Source organism: Protopterus annectens, chromosome 13.part0 (genome assembly GCF_019279795.1).
Source record: "Protopterus annectens isolate FY-2018-M chromosome 13.part0, PAN1.0, whole genome shotgun sequence".
In the NCBI taxonomy this organism is placed as follows: Eukaryota; Metazoa; Chordata; order Ceratodontiformes; family Protopteridae; genus Protopterus; species Protopterus annectens.
The window spans coordinates 504,103,179-504,122,465 of record NC_056747.1 but is presented as its reverse complement, the minus strand read 5'-3'; the positions used below and the strand labels follow the sequence as shown (position 1 = coordinate 504,122,465).

Below are 19,287 nucleotides of genomic sequence, written 5' to 3'. Positions count from 1 at the left end.
TGCCCTAGATTAATCACCATTACAACTCTCATATTCCATTATGCTGAGCTACTTAATTCCAGTGATATCTCTGCTCATTCTGGATTCATCATCAAAATTCCTGAATGAACATATTCAGATCTCTCCCTGTCTGGTTCATGGATTCCTTTACTGTGGCAACCAAGTAGATTCCATTCCAGGGTTTCTATTTAGTCTGTCTCTGCCAACTGACAACATTGCAACAGATGCTTCATAGTTTATGTGTGGAGCCAGCTCCCAAGAAGTCAAGGTTCAGGGTGTATAGAGCCTTTCTTTCATAATCACACCAGTATCAAGGAGATGATGTCCCTGATCAATGACCTCCAAGCTCTGCATCAACTAGGTTATGCTTTGACTAGTAACAGATAACACCACAATTATATAGTACACAAAGAAGGTCCTACCTCCTTTGTAGACTAGCTGTAATAGCTTGGGAAGTAGTTATTAAACAGAATATTTTTTTCTGCAAGCTACGTACAATACCTTCCATCTGAACACAGTGGCAGACTCCTTGAGAAGGTTCAAGACAGACTGTCATGAGTGGATGTTAAACAGAGGTCTTCAACTCACCCATCAGTAAGGAGTTCTCCAAATAGATTTAGATGTATCCATTACAGGCAGGAAAATGAATCTGTTCTGCACCAACACTGTTTGCAGACAAGCAGTGGCAACACTTGTCTTCTCAAAAACCTAGAAGGGGAAGCTGATGTTTCTATATGCCTTTGCACCTTTTCATCTTCCTCCAAAAGTGCTTCTAAAGATAAGAAAAAAAAAACAATCCAAGGATGTTACTGACTCCATTTTAACCAAACCAACACTGGTTCTCTCTGCTGAAAGAATTGACCAAAGGTCATTACCAGATTGTTTCTCACTTCGTGGATTTGCTGTATGAAGACAATGGGTCAGTAATTCATCTCAGTTGACAGAAGCGCATAGTATAGATTAAGGGATTTATAGGATTTTAATACATTTCAAACACCATTTCTCTTAAGATGTGCTGCAATGTTTTAGAGAAGCTAGAAAACCTAACTCCAGAAAGTCTTGTTTATCCAAGTAGAAAATGTTTTCTATGTTGTGTGAAAATAGTGAACAGGACCCTAATACAACAGGGACACCTCTAGTCCTTCAGCATAGCAGTGAGGTGCTTATTTTTCCACATTAATCATCCAAGAAGAAGAGTGGCTCCTCCTTCGGACCTAAAACTGTGTTAGAGAAGTTAGCTCTTCCTCCTTCTAAGCCATCTGCTAATTCTTCTTTGTTGTTTTTGATCTGGAAAACTACTTTGCTAGTAGTATTAATCTTGGGTTGAAGATTATCCGAATTACAGGCTTTTTTGTGCATTCCTCCAATTCTTTGTTTTTACAAGGTTAGAGGAAGTTTTCATACTAATACAGCTTTCTTGCCTAAATGGTTTCTGAGTTTATTCTCAAATCACTCTATTTAGCTTCTTGCCTTCTTTCTGTATCTTCAGAATAAAGAAGGAATTCTTCATCCTTTAGATGTTCTTAGACAACTTATATTTTATTTAGAACAAAGAAAAAAACAAGAAAATCTAACAATTGTATGTGCCATTTGCTGGGTAAAAAACAGGCTTACCTGTGTCTAAGCAAACTATTTCCAGATGAATCTGCATTGCAGTTAATTTCTGTTACAGAGTTTATGGGAAAAAGCTACCAAAGAATAGTAAACGCCTACTCCACAAGAGCAACAGCTACTTCAAGGGCTTTTTTGCAAGGCAAGGATTGTAAAACTAACCTTGAAACAAACACTTGGTCCTCAAGCCACGCCTTTACTAAGCATTACAAGCTTGATGTTCATTGGAGAGTATGTACTATTTTATTTTTTTGTACTAAGGCTGTCCTTCAAGGCATACTAAATTTGAAGGGAGTCTTCCCCTTTCTTCACCAAATCTGTCTAAGCTCTAGGAGTCTTCCCAAATGTTAAGAATAACTGCAACAGTAATCTAATGAAGAATGCAATACAAATGAGAGCATAACTTGCCATAATGCCAGCTGTTCAACTAGATCACTGTTGCAGTACTAACCACCATCCTCCATATTCTCTTAGGGTAGCTTTTTGGCTGTGCCTCGGAAGCTCCTCCAAGATCCAATTTCTGTCTGCTTTTTAATATAATTATGTCAGGATTCATTTACATTATTTTAGGAAGTTAGCCTTTTATCTAGCCATTTATTAATAGGTCAAAAAGCTTAGAATGTGGTGTGGCAGTATGTTCCTTTATTACCAGCATGCTGGGGCTTGCCTGTGCCTCATGTGGGGGTGGTTTTGAGTTTTGGCAGGCTGTCTGGATGTATGGTGTCTTTGCAGTGAAAATTCCATATATTAAGAATACTGTTTGCAACAATGCTCTATTTGAACATCTACCATTAAGGTAAGTTACCTACACAATTGTACTTTACTGTTTTAAGAAGCTGCACCTTCAAAAGTGTACTGCCAAATGTAGTTTGACCGGAAAAGACATGTCTATTTTTTCTATGAAGTAAACATGTAACGCTGAATGAGCAAGTACATTCTTTTGGAATATGAAAATATGACATACGACTAAGTGATTTTTTTTTAAACCTTCAAAAGGATTTTTTGGAAAGTTCCCTTATGGCAGTCACTACATGATGACAAACTCTTTTACAAAGGTGAAAATGCAGTGATTCTGTTGCATTTGGTTTTATAATTTACACATGATCTTTAAAGGCATTGTATGCAAAACTTGATAGAATACACAGTGCAAAAACACGTCATTAATTTACCCCAAATCAGACTTGGTATTGTATTGTTTTATATATTTTAAGTTCTAGTCAAGACCAAACAGCTGCAGACATGTGCATATTACATAAATCATGAGTATGGCTTTAGATGAATGCTTTGGAAATTAGTTTCAGAAGTTAAATGTTAGCTACTCCTTTTTAGTATATAGCTGTGGCATTCTTGTATAACTTTTTTTAAATCATCCTTTAATTCAGACCTGAGACAGTTGCCTACAAAAATCACATACTTTTCATGAATACAAAAAAAAAAAAAAAATATATATATATATATATATATATATATATATATATATATATATTTTGTAATATAATAGAATGTAGTATAACATACTCTATGGAGATGTGTGTGCGCGTGCATATGTGTATATGTATACACATGTATCGTCATCATCAACCTTCTTTTTCTCAAATTTCTATATGAGGACAGGGTGTCATGTCAACTGTCACTCTCTTTCCCAATTCAGTGACTACTTTACTACCTTCTTTGACAGTCATGCCAGACTGTTGCAGGTCTTCTGTCACAGAATCCATCCATCTCTTTGCTGGATGCCTTTCTTTCCACTTGCCTTCCTCTTGTCAGTCCAAATCTACTTTCACTAGATGGTCTTCATATTTTCTGCACATGTGCCTGAACCACCATAATCTGTTCTCTCTTTTTCTTGCACATATGCCTAAACCACTGTAAGCTGTTCTCTTTTTCTTGCACATGTACCCAAACCACCTGTGATGAAAGGGGATACTGCCAGCACAGCTCTCTGGAATTTTGTAAATAATTATATGTCATTTGTGAATATCAACATGATCTATATAAGTTGCTTGTGTTACTAATGTCTTAGAACTGTATGTCATGCCTATATCAAACTGCTGGTACAGAAGAGTGTGTTGAAAAGGTTTTTGCAAAGTGCTTGAAATATATCCACAATGTACCCTACTGGAAAAGAACAAAAATGTGCATGCACTATTGTAACTGTTTAGATGTATGTATTTTAACAGTAGAGAATATGATACAGGAGGTTAACCTTAGTCTAGTAAATTTTAGAAAAATAGCTGAAATTAAATTACTTTATAGGCTAGGTTGGAAACACATAGTCTGTGCTAAGAAGCTTTCTGTGTTGTCTTGGAAGTGTTTTATTGTTTTAAGACTTCCAGCATTTGCCAAAGATCTGAGGAAAAGCCATTGTCTATGTATTTTTACAGGTAGATGCTAAATCCTACCAGCTGCCATTAATGGTTGTTTTGGGCCTGGGGTCTAGAAATCAGATGACAAGAAATAATGTCATTCTGCAAGCTAGCCCAGCAGTAATATTTGAGAGATAAATTTGAAAACTCTCTGAGAGAGACACAGCATTCTGTATTCTGTCTTTGACCTGACAACAACTAGAGAAGATCAATTCACCACATCTGCCTTGCTCTGTAAGTAAGTTTCTAGGGAATAGTAACTCTCTTAGATTTAGGCAGTAATATAGCAAAGCTTAGTTTAGATATTTTTCTTCATTTATTTGAGACTGTCCTGCAATGTTGTGTTAAATATTTCCTGTGATTTTGAACTCTGTCACTGTAAATATATATTTAGTATTGTCTTGTTCTTTTATTAATTATTATTAAATATATGTAAACCTTTCATTGTGGCTGATCTGTCTAGAGATATTTAAGTTCTGAGGGTACTTGCGTATTTATTTGGTGACACTGTGGGCCACTCCTAATAGCCTTGCTCTTGGTCAAACTGCCATTTGTATTAATAGTAACAGTACACAGTGAGATTAGACACCCTTTGTTAAGGGCCTTAAAGTAGCTGATAAGGAGCTGGCTGGTGGTAGTGATAAATACCTTATAGTCTACGCAAAAGGGGGCATAGCTCGTAAACCTGTGCCAGCCTTTCCCGGGTGTGTGTGTATAAATCAAACCTCAAAAAGTGTGTAGGTCAGCTACTTGGGCAGGGACACAAAGTACTGGTTGGACAGAGAGGGTGTTGGAGGTCTTGGCTTGGTGACTTAGCTGAGATTTCAACTCTATACCTGTGCCAGTGGGGAGTCTTACTGGGGATCTGGAGAAAGATGGAGAAACCAGCCCCAGACTGACTGTGTGCTCTTAAGGGAAATTGCACTTGATGTAGAGAGCTGCATCTGGTAATACTATATGTATACCTTGTCCTTCCTTCAGTGTACATCCCCCACTGTTGCTCTTGGTGAGAATTGAGTCACCTTGATTACTGGTCCAGTGGTGGGACATCACACCACCATAATCTGTTCTCTCTCTTTTTAATATATTTATTAAATTATCTTTTAAAACATAGGCAAATATACATTAACAAAAAAGAAAACAAACCATATTAACAGTTTATTATACATCACATATATTTTCTTTTTATGTAACTGTCATTAGTCCAACATTACATAATTTGCTCAATTCCTGGCTTCCCTTAAACCTCACTCCTCCTGCTGGGCATTATTCTGCATGTATTGTTCCCTCAATGTCCATTTATTTTTGTGTAATTTGCTCCTTCTCTTTTCTAAAGATCCATTTCCAGTTATTTTATCTCATTTATAATGTTCACTACTTCAGATTTAGTTGGTTTGACTTTGATTTCCATTTTTTAGTAATTGCTTTTTTGGCAGCCAATAGAATTAAATGTAATAAGGCCTTACTACTTACAGGCAGTTCAGATCATGTGTCCCATCTCTAAAGAATCATTTTCTTAGTTGCAGCCATTTGCTCACCTAATATTTCTGACCTCATTCTGTAGGAATTTATTAAAATCTGTCAACTCATTACACTCCCAAATGTAAGATGATGTCCGTCTATTCATATGCTGCTGTATCTATAACATCAGGGAGTTTGCCTCTGGTTGACTTGTACATCTGACCATTTTACAAAAGATAGTTGCTACTGCGAAGGTACATGTGATGTCCCATGTCTCTCAGTGAATGTCAGCCATAAACAGATGTCGGGTATAAAACGGACGTCAGCATGCACCTACCTCAGAACTTTTCTGCCACCTGTGTGACTGCCATCTCCGGTCGTCACTCACTGGCAGAAGTGACTTCATGCTGTCCATATTCAGATAAGTACCCCATAGCAGTATTTGATTTTTTTTTTTGCTACTGTGTTTTGGGTTCATGTTAGGTAGAAAGGGCAAGTGTCAGTGTGGAAGGCAGATTCTACATAAATACTTACATGAGCTCTGCCTATTCTGTCTAGGACAAGACCACGACCACACCACTTGTGAAACCTGCCAGGCCTTTGTCCCCAAAACCCTCAAGAATTGTCTTATCATGTTAAAGTTATATCTAAAGAACCAGCGCTTGAAATGTCTAACTAAAGGTATGGACCCGATGTTGGAAACCTCGGAAGAGCCACCCTCAAAAAAGGCCAAAAAGTCATTGCCTGATCCAATGACTGCACCCTCTATTCCGGCCTTACCTCTCAAAGCTGGTGAAGGCCCAGAGTCCAAGTCAGAATCCAACGATCTTCCACTTATGGGTTCTCAGGCTGAAGCCATCAAAGAAGCTGCCGGCATGTCCCAGAGGGAGTTGCAGGTGTCAGACTCGGGCACTGGGGGGAAACTAGGCTTATTATTTCTGAGGGCCCATGTGGAGTTTCCCAAATTATTGCTCACGAAGATGTTATCCTGGACATTGTGGAGTGCCTTCTAGCATCCAGCTCTCCGTACTTGCATTGCATCAGTGTTGGAGGCCCACAAAAAGAAGAAGCAAAAGAGAAAGCATATTGCTCCTTCTCTGACATCCATACCTTCCAACCAGGTGCATGACTGGCAGGCCTTTACTCAAGCACTACTTAATGCCTTCCGTGCATTATACCATGCCTCTGCTCCCACCCAGGCCCCCTCAGATTCTACCCCTAAGGGTAAACTAGTTACTAACTTATCCTCTGAAGAAGAGGATTCTTCAGCAGATGAATCACTTACTTACACTTCCCAAATTGCCTCCCCTCTGGGATATGCTTCTCCAGATGAGGAGTTAAAATATTCCCTAGGCAAAGAGATTACCTTTGTGAATCTATTGTGCAGATGAAGGACTTTTTAAGTGGGACTGCAGCCAGGTTACTGAGACTCAGAGGTATTATGACCTCTTACATATGGAGTCCCCTAGTGTGTCTGCAGTCCCTCCTTTGCATACGGCCTTTTTGGATGCCTTCCAGACTGCCTCTAAAAATCCAGATTCACAACCCCCTGCATCTAAGCACCCAGACAGGCTTTACAAAGTCCCTGAAGATGCAAAAATTCTCTTCAAGGTCCCTTCTGCAGACCCTTCCACCATTTCTGTGGCTGCAGATAAAACCTCCAAAGTTCTCCCTTCCACCTCCCTCCTTCCCTCTGACAAAGAGAGCAGATTAATGGAATGCCTAGGCAAACAAGTTTACATGTCTGCCACTTTAGCAGTGAGAGCTATTAACTAACAGATGCAGATGGTCAAATACTCATTGGCTCTTCATTCTGATTATATTAAGCAATTGGGTGACCTCCCTGATTCCCCTGCCAAGGCAAAAATCTCTAGTCTCTTAAACTCCTGCAGTCAAGTAACTAAACACTCAATTAAGTGTAATTATGATGCAGTAGAGGCTTCATCTAGAGCTGCAGCTTCAGGTTCTGTCATCAAGAGATATTCCTGGCTTAGACTGCAGCCTCTCCCTGATGATATTAAGTCAAAACTCATGGATGCTCCCTTGGATAACAAAGCTTTATTTGGTTCAGCAGCTGCTGAACTCTTTAAGGCTCTTCAGGAGAAGGGTAAGGAGCTCCAGGAGCTCAAACACATTTTTGTCTCCCCGGTTCCCTGCTTTCATAGGAACTATCCAGTTAAAACTACATTTGTGAGAACTCCTCCCAGACAAATGCCATCCATAGGGAATAAGGGTACCAGGAAATGGACTCCCTCCAGGTCTGCTCCTTCTACCCCAGTTCAAAAACAGCCTTTTCAGGCCAAGACTGGTAGTCTGTGACTACCGGCCCTTAAATCCAGACACCCCTCTCTCCATGCATCTCTTCCTGTCTTGCCTGGCTTGGAAACAGGTTACCCAGGACTCTTGTGTCCTCTCTATTACAAATCTGGGATATTTCATGGTGTGGGAGACCAGACCCACTTTCAAAAGCATTCCTTAACTCCCTCAAGACCAAATGACTTCCTTTCCCCCAGTTCTGCAGGGCCTTCTCTCTCAGTTAAGAGGAAAATGATTCTGCTCCAGGATGTTCCTGGTCCCCAGGAAAGAAAGTCCCTGGAGACCAATATTGGATATGTCCCATCTCAACACCTTCCTCCAGGTCCCCTCCTTTTGGATGCTCACACTTCCATCTCTGCTCCCCCTAATCCTCCCTCAGGCCTTCTTGGTGTCCTTAGATATAAAAGATGCTTACTTCCACATCCCAGTCCATCCACTTTTCAGGAAATTCCTCTGTTTTTCAGTGGGTTCTGCACACTTTCAATTCTGTGCTTTGCCATTTGGTCTCCATACGGCCCCAAGAGTGTTCACAAAGTGCATAGCCCCAGCCATTGCCTTTGCCAGAATGCGGGGGATCCAACTCTTCCCCTATTTGGACAATATCCTTATCCAGGCCCCGTCCACTCAATTGATCTTACAACACCAAGACTTCACCATCTCCCTCTTGAGAGGTCTGGGGATCACCATAAACCTCCAAAAATCCTCCCTGATACCCTCACAGGATCATGTGTTCTTAGGATGCAGGATCGTAACAGGACAAATGATGTCTTCCTCCAGACAAGATCATGTCCCTCACTTCTTATAACAAGGGGATACTCCCTCTCCAAGCTCTGCTGGTAAGAGTGTTTCTCAGGCTACTGGGATTCATGGCCTTCACCATCCCCATGGTTCCCCTAGCAAGGTTAAAATGGTACTTAAGGACAGTCTGGAAGCAACACCTGCACCCTATGGAGTTCATGGTTGCCCTGCTACCATGCCTTTCCAAGGAACTGAATTCATGGATAGCCCAGACATCAGCCAACCCAGGCCCGCTCCTACAACCCCTGGCCCCAATCAGGACCTGTATACAGATGCTTCAGACACAGTTTGGGGAGTGACCTTAGGGTATGGAGAGTGAGAATCACTTGGACCCTTTACCAACAGAGGGATCACATCAATATCAAGGAGATGAGAGCCTTGATACTGGCCCTCCAAATCTTCAAGGATCAAATCCTGCCAGGAGTGCTGAGGTGGTACACAGACAATACCACTGTGCTGTGGTACATCAGCAAACAGGGGGGACAAGGTCCTTCCTCCTGTACAGTTTGGCTTTGTAAGGGTGGGAAATCTCCATAGAGAGACAAGTAAACCTTCTAGCCATCTACATACCTTCTGCAGAAATTGTGATGACAGATACTCTAAGCAGAACCATGACTCAATCCCATGAAAGGATGCTAAACAGGAATATGTTCCTGGACCTGGTCCATCTATGGGGTATAGCACAAGTGGATCTGTTTGCCTTCCCCATGAACAGACAACTACCAACCTTCTGCTTCAGGATACCTTCTCCCGAGGGAGGATGCTCTTTCATTCCCTTGAAATGGGATTTTCACTTATGGATTCCCCCCTTCCCACTCATACAAAAAGTTCTGCTGAAGATTCAGAGAGAACAACCACAAATCTTGTTGGTGACCCCCTATTGGCCAAGGCAGCAATTGATTCCCCCTATTAAATTTTCTAGCCAAGGGCAATCACCACAAATTACCCCACCAAATGGACCTGCTCACACAGGAGATGGGAACTCTCATACACCCCAACTATCCTCCCTGAACCTTACATTGTGGGTAATAGGGTGTTAATTCCCTTCAGGTACCTTTACACAGAGGACATGATTCAGATTCTGCAGGAGGACAGAAAACCAACTGCCAGAAAATCCTATCTATCCAAGTGGAAGAGGTTTTCTATCTGGTCTCTAAAACAAAATATCCAACCACTAATGGTAGAACCTCCAGTGGTTTGTCTTACCTGTGTGAACTGATGAATTCTTGTCTTATTCTTCCATTAAGACACACTTATTTGCATTCTCAGCATGTCTTCCTCTCACCCCCCTCTAGCTTCTAGACTAGAAGTGAAGTTCTTTCTAAGGGGTACTACACCTTAGACCTCCAAGGAAGCCCATTCCACCTCCTTCGGATGTAAACTTTGTTCTAGAAAAGTTAACTCTACCACCTTTTGAACCAGCCAAGGACTGTTCTCTTCAACACTGTACTTTGAAAACTATCATATTGGTAGCTATTACTTCAGCCAGAAGGGTTTCTAAACTGCAAGCCCTCATGGCCTCTCACCCTTTTACAGTTTTCCACAAGGACAGGGTTTGTCTACTTACTAACCCATCCTTCATGCCCAAAGTTCTTAATGAACTTTCTCTGAATCAGGCCATCAACCTTCCTACCTTCTTCCCTTCATCTCAAAACCCTGCTAAAAGGACCCTCCTCTCCTTGGATGTACATAGACAACTCTGGTACTATTTGGCCAAGACCAAATCCATCCATAAATTGGACAGGCTCTTTGTTTCCTACCATCCAAGAGCCCTGGGACATCCTGTTTCCAAGCAGACCATCTCCTCATTTTGCTACACAGCCCATGGCAAAAAACTTCCCTTCCCAGTAAAGGCACATTCCATTATGGCTGTTTCCTCCTCTGGTGCCTTCTTTAAGGATTTGGATACAGCTGCCATTTTAGAAGCAGCTACATGGTCATCTGTCCATACCTTCACCAAACACTATAAGTTGGACATCATTTCTAGGTCCAGAGCAGGATTTGCCAGAGACATCCTTCATGGGTTTGTGGAAAATGTCTCTGTTTCTCCACCCAATTCTTAATAGCATGAGCTTTTGCACTCTCCCTCATGTTATGGATACAGCAGCATATGAATAGAAGGCATTGTATAGTTGTGTAAAATCTTACCATAACTTTAGATGTCCTTCTCTTCTATATGCTGCTGTATAGTTTCCCACCCTGCCTTCCCCCTGACACTTGCCTGACCCCTGAGTACCCACTCTGTAGTCGCTGGTTCTGGCGGCATTCAGTTCTGAGGTAGGTGCATGCTGACATCCGTTTTATACCCAACGTCAGTTTATGGCTGATGTTTGCTGAGAGACTCGGGATGTCACACGTATCTTTGTAGCAGCAACTATCTTTTGCAAAATGGCTGAGCATAATATTTTACACAAGTATACTTTCCTTATATTGATTACTGCTGCAGTGGCCTTAGCTATATGGGATATATATCCTGCCAAGTTGCCGAAGAGTAGACTCCTCTGTGAGTTTTGAGAATCAGTGGTCGGCTTGTGCTGTTCCATTGCTGGGTGAATAAGTTCCCTTGGAGGAAAAAAATTAAAATGTTTGCTTTATACCACTTTCCTGTTCAGGAAAGTTATTTTAAAACTAGGACTTTGGTTTTAACACACTGTCAGGAGACTGTTTTGTACTTTTAAATGAGAGTGCTATTTTTCCTGCCAGTTTAAAAGTTATTTATAGCATTTGAAAAACATTTTATTCTGTGGAGAAATCGTGTTTACTTTAATTTTTGGGACTGGCAATGTGTTTTAAAGTGATTTTTACTGTTTTTTTTGTGAAGAAAGTGACTTTTATAAACATGAAATAAATTATTTACATCTTTAATATGTTTTGTAGCAATTTATAGTTTTTTTTAAAAGTATGTTTATATGTGAATCACTTTAATTGCAAATGTTAAGCATGTATTCGAAATTTACGACCAGTATTCTTATATACTGTGACCTGTTGTAATGGAGTTAAATGACAGATGTTTTTGATGGCATGAATGTTGATTGCTAATGCTGATATTTGGTAATATAATCATATAAAATATCTATGTGTGGGTGTGTTTATGTATCGCACACATCTTGTTTATTATGGGTGTCTGGCTTTTAAAAGTACTTTAATGAAATGATAAAAAGCTGATTTAGTTCATCGAAAGTAAACAGATCTGACATTAACATCTTTTCTGTGTGTGAGATCATGGAACAACAAAAAGGGGGAATTTATCCTTTCCCCACTGGAGTGCAATCTTAGAGTTCACATAAATAGTGTGTGGGGGAAGTGTGGGCAAAATATTTTTATTGTTTTTTTTTTTTGTGTGTTTCAGTTGTACAAGGTTATATGAGGTTCTGTTAATTTTTAGGTTGATGCTTTGTGCATTGGCACATTTGATGAAGCATCGTGTGTGTGTGTGTGTGTGTGTGTGTGTGTGTGTGTGTGTGTGTGTGTGTGTGTGTGTGTGTGTGAAAAACATAAGTTGTACCATGTCTGCTTTTTTTTATTTTCTGTCTGCATTTTAAATTTTGTATCATCTCCTGCAAGAATAATTATGTTGAATATTATTGAAAGATTTTCCTCATAAGCAATAATTATTCTTTTAGAATGATTTATCGATAGTACTGTTGCAGATCCTTATGTAATAAAGGAAATAGCTAGTCTAGAATTTATCAGTTTAGAGTATCAGATTTTTTTTTTCAGAAACAGAGTAGTAAATCTGAGCAATTCATGAAGCAAGTTACTTTTATTATCTTTTGCAGGTCGTTTTGAAACATGATCCACTAAATGAGATGAAAAAACAGGGCCCCAAGGCAAGACTTTCTAATGAAAAAGCAATGTGGGAAACACATATCAATAAGCTGAAATCTATTAATGAACAACTCGATTCTGCAACTGCTGCTGAAATTGTCTCCAGTTTGGAGCAGGCAGAGAGTGCTTATGCACACTCATTTAAACAAGTCAGAAAAGATATTAATAAAGTAAGTACATCAGTGGCTGTATTTTTGGTGGTATTTTATTAGATGAGAAATCATAACTGTTAAGAAAAAATCAAATAAATTGCACATATATTCCATCTTCAAATTTAGTTTCACAAATTTCTAACAATTTTATGAAGAATACATATTCTTTCTGATCTAGGTTTTCCAAATGCCAAAGTTAATAACTAGTTAACTAATAAAAATGTATACTATTTAAAAAATATTCTATGTACAGCATTTATAGATATTAAACTGTAAATTAGTAATTAAACATTTTTATATATGAATCACACTATTAACAATGAAGATTAGAAATCATTTTTGAGGCATCTCTTTCAAATTTGTCAGTAAAGAAAATAGTTTGAAAAGAATGTAAAAATCTGTATTTTGATAACTATTTTGAGGTCTTAATATTATGTTTCTTTATCTAAAGTATTACAAATTAAAGAAATAAACTCTTATGAATTTTTTTGTCTTTCATACATTTTTTTTATTTTCATTACAACAGCTAGCACACAGCACAAGAGAGGATGTTAGGTATTATTGACATATGCACAGATTGCAGTTTTATATTGTATAAGACTTTCTGAAGGAATAAACTTGTCTAGCCACAAAGCTTGACAGAAGCTCCAACAGGAGTAGTGTTTACTATGCATGTTCATTTTACTATTTCATCAGTGGTGAAGAATGCCTGATGAGTGATTTGCAGAATTACACCCATGGCCTTACACATTTCTGTGTTATAAAGCATTATTAAAGTTACTGCCTTTGAGAAAAATAACAATGACAGCTATGGACTCATGTCACACTCTTACCTTTGCCCTAGAATCATAACCATAGAAAAAATTCTTGAAGTAAATACCTTGTAGGTGTTTTATTTATTGTAGCACTTTATAAAACTTCTGTGATGGTCATGGGATACAGAGATCATGTTTTTGATATATATATATATATATATATATATATATATATATATATATATATATATATATATATATATGTATGTATATTAAAGGAAGGCAAGCTTGAGGGAAAATGTCCAACACAAGTATTTCTCTCTCAATCTCTAAGCATTGAAACATATAACATTGACCTTTAAACATCATATTTGAGGATCTGAAGGAGGAACATCTTACTTTTCAGAATATACAGTTGTCCTTTAGTAGACACTAGTCAATGATAAGGAATCTTTGTACAGGCCTAGTACAGTTATGTAATAATCTGTGTCCCCTTAAAAAGGTCATATTATAACAAAACAGCAACTGCAGGAAAATTAAGGCTAAATTTGAGGAAAAAAATATAGCACAATGCATATAATCATAGTAGTTTAAATATGAAATAAAAACGTGAAATGTTTACCAAAAGATAAAATAAGCCTGTTGCGTCTAAAAAAAATTTTGTATGTAAGAAAGGAAATTGTTCCATTCCAAGCATCAATCTAAGTCAGCATGTATAAGAAAATACCTTTGCGATATTTATATACTTTATAATGGGAATCTAAATGTTATAAAACATTTACATATGTCCTGCTTGCTTTTTTGCTGTGGTATGGACACTAAAATCCAGCTATCATTATGTCATGTAGTTAATTGCTGGAATATTTATCACTTTTTTTCTTATAATGAACATAACTAAAGAAACTTAAAAGTAATGTACAGACTTTCTTGGCTATTTATGTACAGCCCTTTAATATGACAAGTAAGGAATGGAAGCATAGCTAATATGACCATAGATATAGCTTTAATGAAAACTTAACACTGTTCTTTTGGAATTATTGAATTGTATACATTCACCCCAATTTCTTGAATCTCCTGCTTTATTTATTTTGAAGGTGTGTGCATTTTGCAGAATATGTACTTTTTCTTACTACCATTCCTTACCATATCTATCACTGTTATTGGACTCCTCACTATATAAATTCATCCTCATTTATAGCAATATTTCCTTATAGCTGCCTATCAGTCTTACCTGTCATCTTACTCTGCTTTACTCCCCCATTAATTTCTACTACTGCATCCCTCCATACTCCTCCCACCACACACTATCACCTATCCATACAGCCTTCTAAAGCCCTAATGTGCCACTACTTCATCTTCTATCACTATCATTTCTAACTATATTTGTATTCTTAAATAGCTTTCACAACTCTCTCTGCCACTGTTACCTTCCTACAACCACCACACAATATTTATACCCAAAAACCGCAATATGTTTCTCTTTTATCTCCTCCAGTGTATTCAGCACTAATTGCATTAACGCCCTGAAATACAAGCAAGCAGAACATGCTCCACCATTATCCAAAATCATCCATAAACTCAAACCCAAATATAATTGGCTCTTCAATAGCCACACTATTAAGTCCCAATAATACTGGGAGGGGATATACATCCGAATTCTGGACTCACTCAACCCCACACCCCACCAAACCAGCACCCACACATCCTTAAACAGCAACAGGCTACACCTCTCCAGCCATCTATGACTTAAAATAGCACAGCAGCCTAAGAAGTCTCAATAACAAAATCACAGAAGTTCATGCCTGCAGCCCATTACTCCCCTGAGCTCTTCATAGCCACAAAAACCTGGTTAAACCCAATTACTAAAGATAAAGAAATACTCTCACCAGTTTATAATATATTCAGACTGGATAGAACTAACAAAAAAGCAGGTGGAGATGCTGTTTTCTACTGAAATGTTTTATATATGTCCACTTACCGTGACATTATACCCACTTTCAACAATGCCGAACTTTTCATCTCACTCATCAAACTGAATATTAGGAAATCTGTAGCCATCGTAGGTTTGTACATACCACCTGGAAGAGATCATCTCTTGGATCTCTGCCAACATTAGACTGAAAGCCATCTTGCTAGGAGATGTTAACATAGACTGACAAAAGATTGCCTAGAGAAACAACAAATTCAATTCATCTATATAGCTTCTCTCAACTGATCAAGACTCCAACTAGAATTAACAAGGCTACAGCTAAAGAATCCATCCTAGACTGGATTTGAACACCTACCCCCAATAATATTGCCACAAGTGGCACCCTACCTGATGATCTAAGAGCCTACTAGTTAAGCTACATAATCAGATACCTCAAACAGCCCCATAAGGTTCATCACTGTAACACCATCAGAATCCTCAGCAACTTCAATAGCAAAAACTTTTACTTCTAACCTACTCCAGATCATCTGGGATTATGTTAAAACACTTTCCCTTGATAAAGCAGTATACACATTTGATGGGTCTGTATCACTTTATTGAATGGCTATTCAATGAATAGCCATTCATTGAACCCCTGTTTATCGAAGCTGTTCTTCATCAAATGGTGAATTTTAACTAGGGCAAACCAGAAGTTTGCCACCATCTGGAATTTGCCCTTTTTCCCACTGTAGTGCGATCTTGGAGCTGGTATATTTAATTAGGGAGGTGTGTGTATATGTGTGTGTGTGTGTGGGGGGGGGGGGTGCAGCCCCCATCCTGGTAGGTTTTAAATTTTATGTTTTTTTTTTATGGTCTTTTGGCTGGCCTACCATTAGTTCCCTTAGTTAAAATTCACCATTTAATGAAGAGAGGCTTCGATAAACAGGAGTCTGAGGAATGGCTATTCACTGAATAGCCATTCAGTAAAGTGATATAGACCCACAGTTGATACAATATTTGTAAATATCCTAGCAAAGCAAGCACCATTAAGAACCAAAAGAGGTAACAACAAACCAGCCCCTTAGTTATCTAAAAAAATCAAAACAACTCAGGAAGTCTCAGACATCCTGCAACAATGTAAGCAGTTAAGGAACCAGAGAAAACAATGCATAAAACAGGACATACAAGCTTATTTTAGTAACACCCAAAATTTATCATCAGACAATCCAAAAGCCTTCAGGAAATAAATAAACACATTGCTCAGTCCTGGAAAACCAACCCAGCCTGCCCTAAACCAGTAACACGTAAGGCATTGCTTCACAGTTTAACTCACATTTTTTAACTACAGTAAAGTCCCTCCTACAAATCCAGCTACCTCACTCCAGTCATTGAAGCCACAAAAGATCTTTACACTCACTCCAGTGCTCACATCTACAATTAAAAATACTTATGCACCCTTACGATAACAAACACTGCTTGTGACCAAGTTCTGTCTGAATACCTCAAACTCACTGCAGATAAATGTGTATATCCTGTCTCAACTCTAATAAACTGCTCTAACCAAGAAAAAATATGTTCCCACCTTAGGGAAAAAATCCTCTGTAATACGCTGCCCCCATAAACGTGGCAGCTGGTCAACTGAGCTCACACACTTTAGACTAAACACCATTCTCTCACTCTTATCCAAAATCTTTGAAAGATTCATTCACTATCAACTTAACTACATATATTACTTCTCATAACCTCCTCTCTGTCTGTCTCTTAAAACTTGGTTTCATACTCAATCGCAGTACAAGAACTGCTGTCATAAGGATCACATATATAATAAATCACAATAGAAATTCAGGTTGCCTAACCTCAGCCCCATTTCTGGATCTGTGCAAGGCATTTGACATAGTCAGTCATTCTTCTGACTGAACTCTCTTCCAATGGGCTATCATGCTCCTCACTTAACTGGTTGTTTAGTTAACTCAATAATTGGTCCGAAGCAGTGAAATAGCAAGAGAATTTCTCCTTCCTTCTTATATCCGTTGGAGTCCCTCCCACAGTGCTTCATCCTAGGACCACTACTGTTTGATTTATCAACGACCTAAACACAGCAGCCAAAGAGGCCACCATAGTACAACAATCAATGCCTCCACTCTAAAATGTGCTGCTAGTATGCTACCTTTGTATAAGCATTCATCCAGAAATCCTTTTCCTCCATAGACAATTGGCTCGACAACTCACAACGCCTCCTATGTCATCCAACAAAACCAGTGCAGAACTGGTATTCCACACCAAACTACTAGGTGTGATTATAGGTGACCACCTGAAATTTGATCACCATCAGCAAGCCATAATGAATACACACTAAAAGCTAGGCTTCCGTAATAGAGTAAAACACTGCCTTACTGACTGCTCACCAAAAACATAACCACTTCTTTTCTGCTTCCCATTCTATTATATGGCTCTCCTATCCTAACCAATCTGACCTCCTGTCTATCAGCCAAGCTAGAGTAATGGTACAATGAGGTAGCCAAATCTGCAATCAACCAGCAATATAGATCACATCACTTACTTTCTAAAATAACAAAACTGTCTTGAACTAAATAATTTTCTATTCTACTCACAATTAATTACAACCATCAAACTCCTGCACATCCCTTAAACATTACTAACTGTTCACTCCATCATTCGACCTTACACTACTAAGAGACCTCTTTGCTCCACTGATAAATCATTACTCCCCATAACTAAACAACAGTGCTGGATACTCTTGTAGTCATATTGCATTACTAAAAGTTGGCATACCATCTCACTTCACTTATGAACAGTCTGCAGCCTGAAAAATTTTAAACGCCAAGTGAAGCAACACCTGATAGATAAATGTCTCTGCACCTATACCACCCCTGGTTAAGCTGATGTTAATATAGCTACATGAATTTGTGCCATGACTCTCTTCTGCATAAAACGTAATGTACTATTATTACAATTATACGCTATTCTATTTTCTCATCTCCTTTATCTTTCTTGTGCCTCCTCCCCTACTTCCTTTTTTTGGGCTGCTTTAACTCTTTACCTTAAAAATTATATTCATGTACTACACATGTAACTGCTGCTTTAACTCTTTACCTTAAAAATTATATTCATGTACTACACATGTAACTGTTATTTTTAATCAAAACTGTTTGTAAATGATGTAACTGATGCCAAGAATGTCCAAATAATGGAACTGTTGCTCATGAATGAAACTGACTGTAAATGATGAAACAGTGCAAATTATGTCCATGATGTTTGTATAATGGAGCTTTTCTCCCTGGGCCTCTGGTGAAAAAAGGCACTACTCAGTCAGACTTTCCCAGTAAGAAAAAAATCCAATAAACAAATGTCAATAAATAAAATAAATAAATATGTAAAAGTGTACCTTCTAGTTTGGAAAGAATTATTGGATTTTTTTCACTGGACTTTCTACCATGAATAGCACACCTCGATCATCTTTTCCCAGACAGTGTGCCTCAGGACAAATAGCTTGAATCAGTTTTTAGGCTAGTCAGTTACTAAATTTTTGTCACTCCAGAGGACTAATAACCAGCAAATGTAGCAGAAGCATTTACTGCTTCAGATTGGAGTCTTTATTATAGCTCCAAGAACAAGGAGTTGAAATATCTGCAAGGAGCTGGGACACACCATCTATGCTGACATATATTTCTGCATTGAAAACCCACAAACTTGAGTAAAAAAATACCTGTTCAGTATTTTCTATATATTAAATTGCTAACAGTATGATCTGATGTTGTCATTCTTCATTTATCCTTGACCTGTTGGACTCCGTTCCGACCCTCGGAACTGGCTCAGCTCTTATAATAGATTGCGAGAACCAAAAACTCTCAAGCCAAGCCCCTACCCAGAATGCCCCTATCTAGATTATCTCAGCTCTCATTTGCCACTCTTCCTCATTGGACGCGTTAGCCGAGACTCTCTGAGCTAAGTAAAATTTTAATTGTTTTTACTTCAAATTTCCTACAGCCGCTCTTTTCTTTTAACTCACCCAGTTAATACTTTTCATCCTTCTGTTTTTCCTGCTAGTATCCATCTCTTTTACACTTCAG

The 19,287-nt window shown here is 38.5% G+C and overlaps 1 protein-coding gene across 1 annotated transcript in view; it reads left to right on the top strand.

Moving 5' to 3' along the window:
• Window positions 1-19,287, top strand: part of LOC122787923 (dynein beta chain, flagellar outer arm-like) — a 5,188,001-nt gene that overhangs the window by 132,987 nt on the left and 5,035,727 nt on the right. Inside the window, exon 5 of the mRNA XM_044054850.1 lies at window positions 12,332-12,550. Coding sequence (XP_043910785.1) covers window positions 12,332-12,550 — 219 coding nt within the window. The remainder of the gene's footprint in view (window positions 1-12,331; window positions 12,551-19,287) is intronic.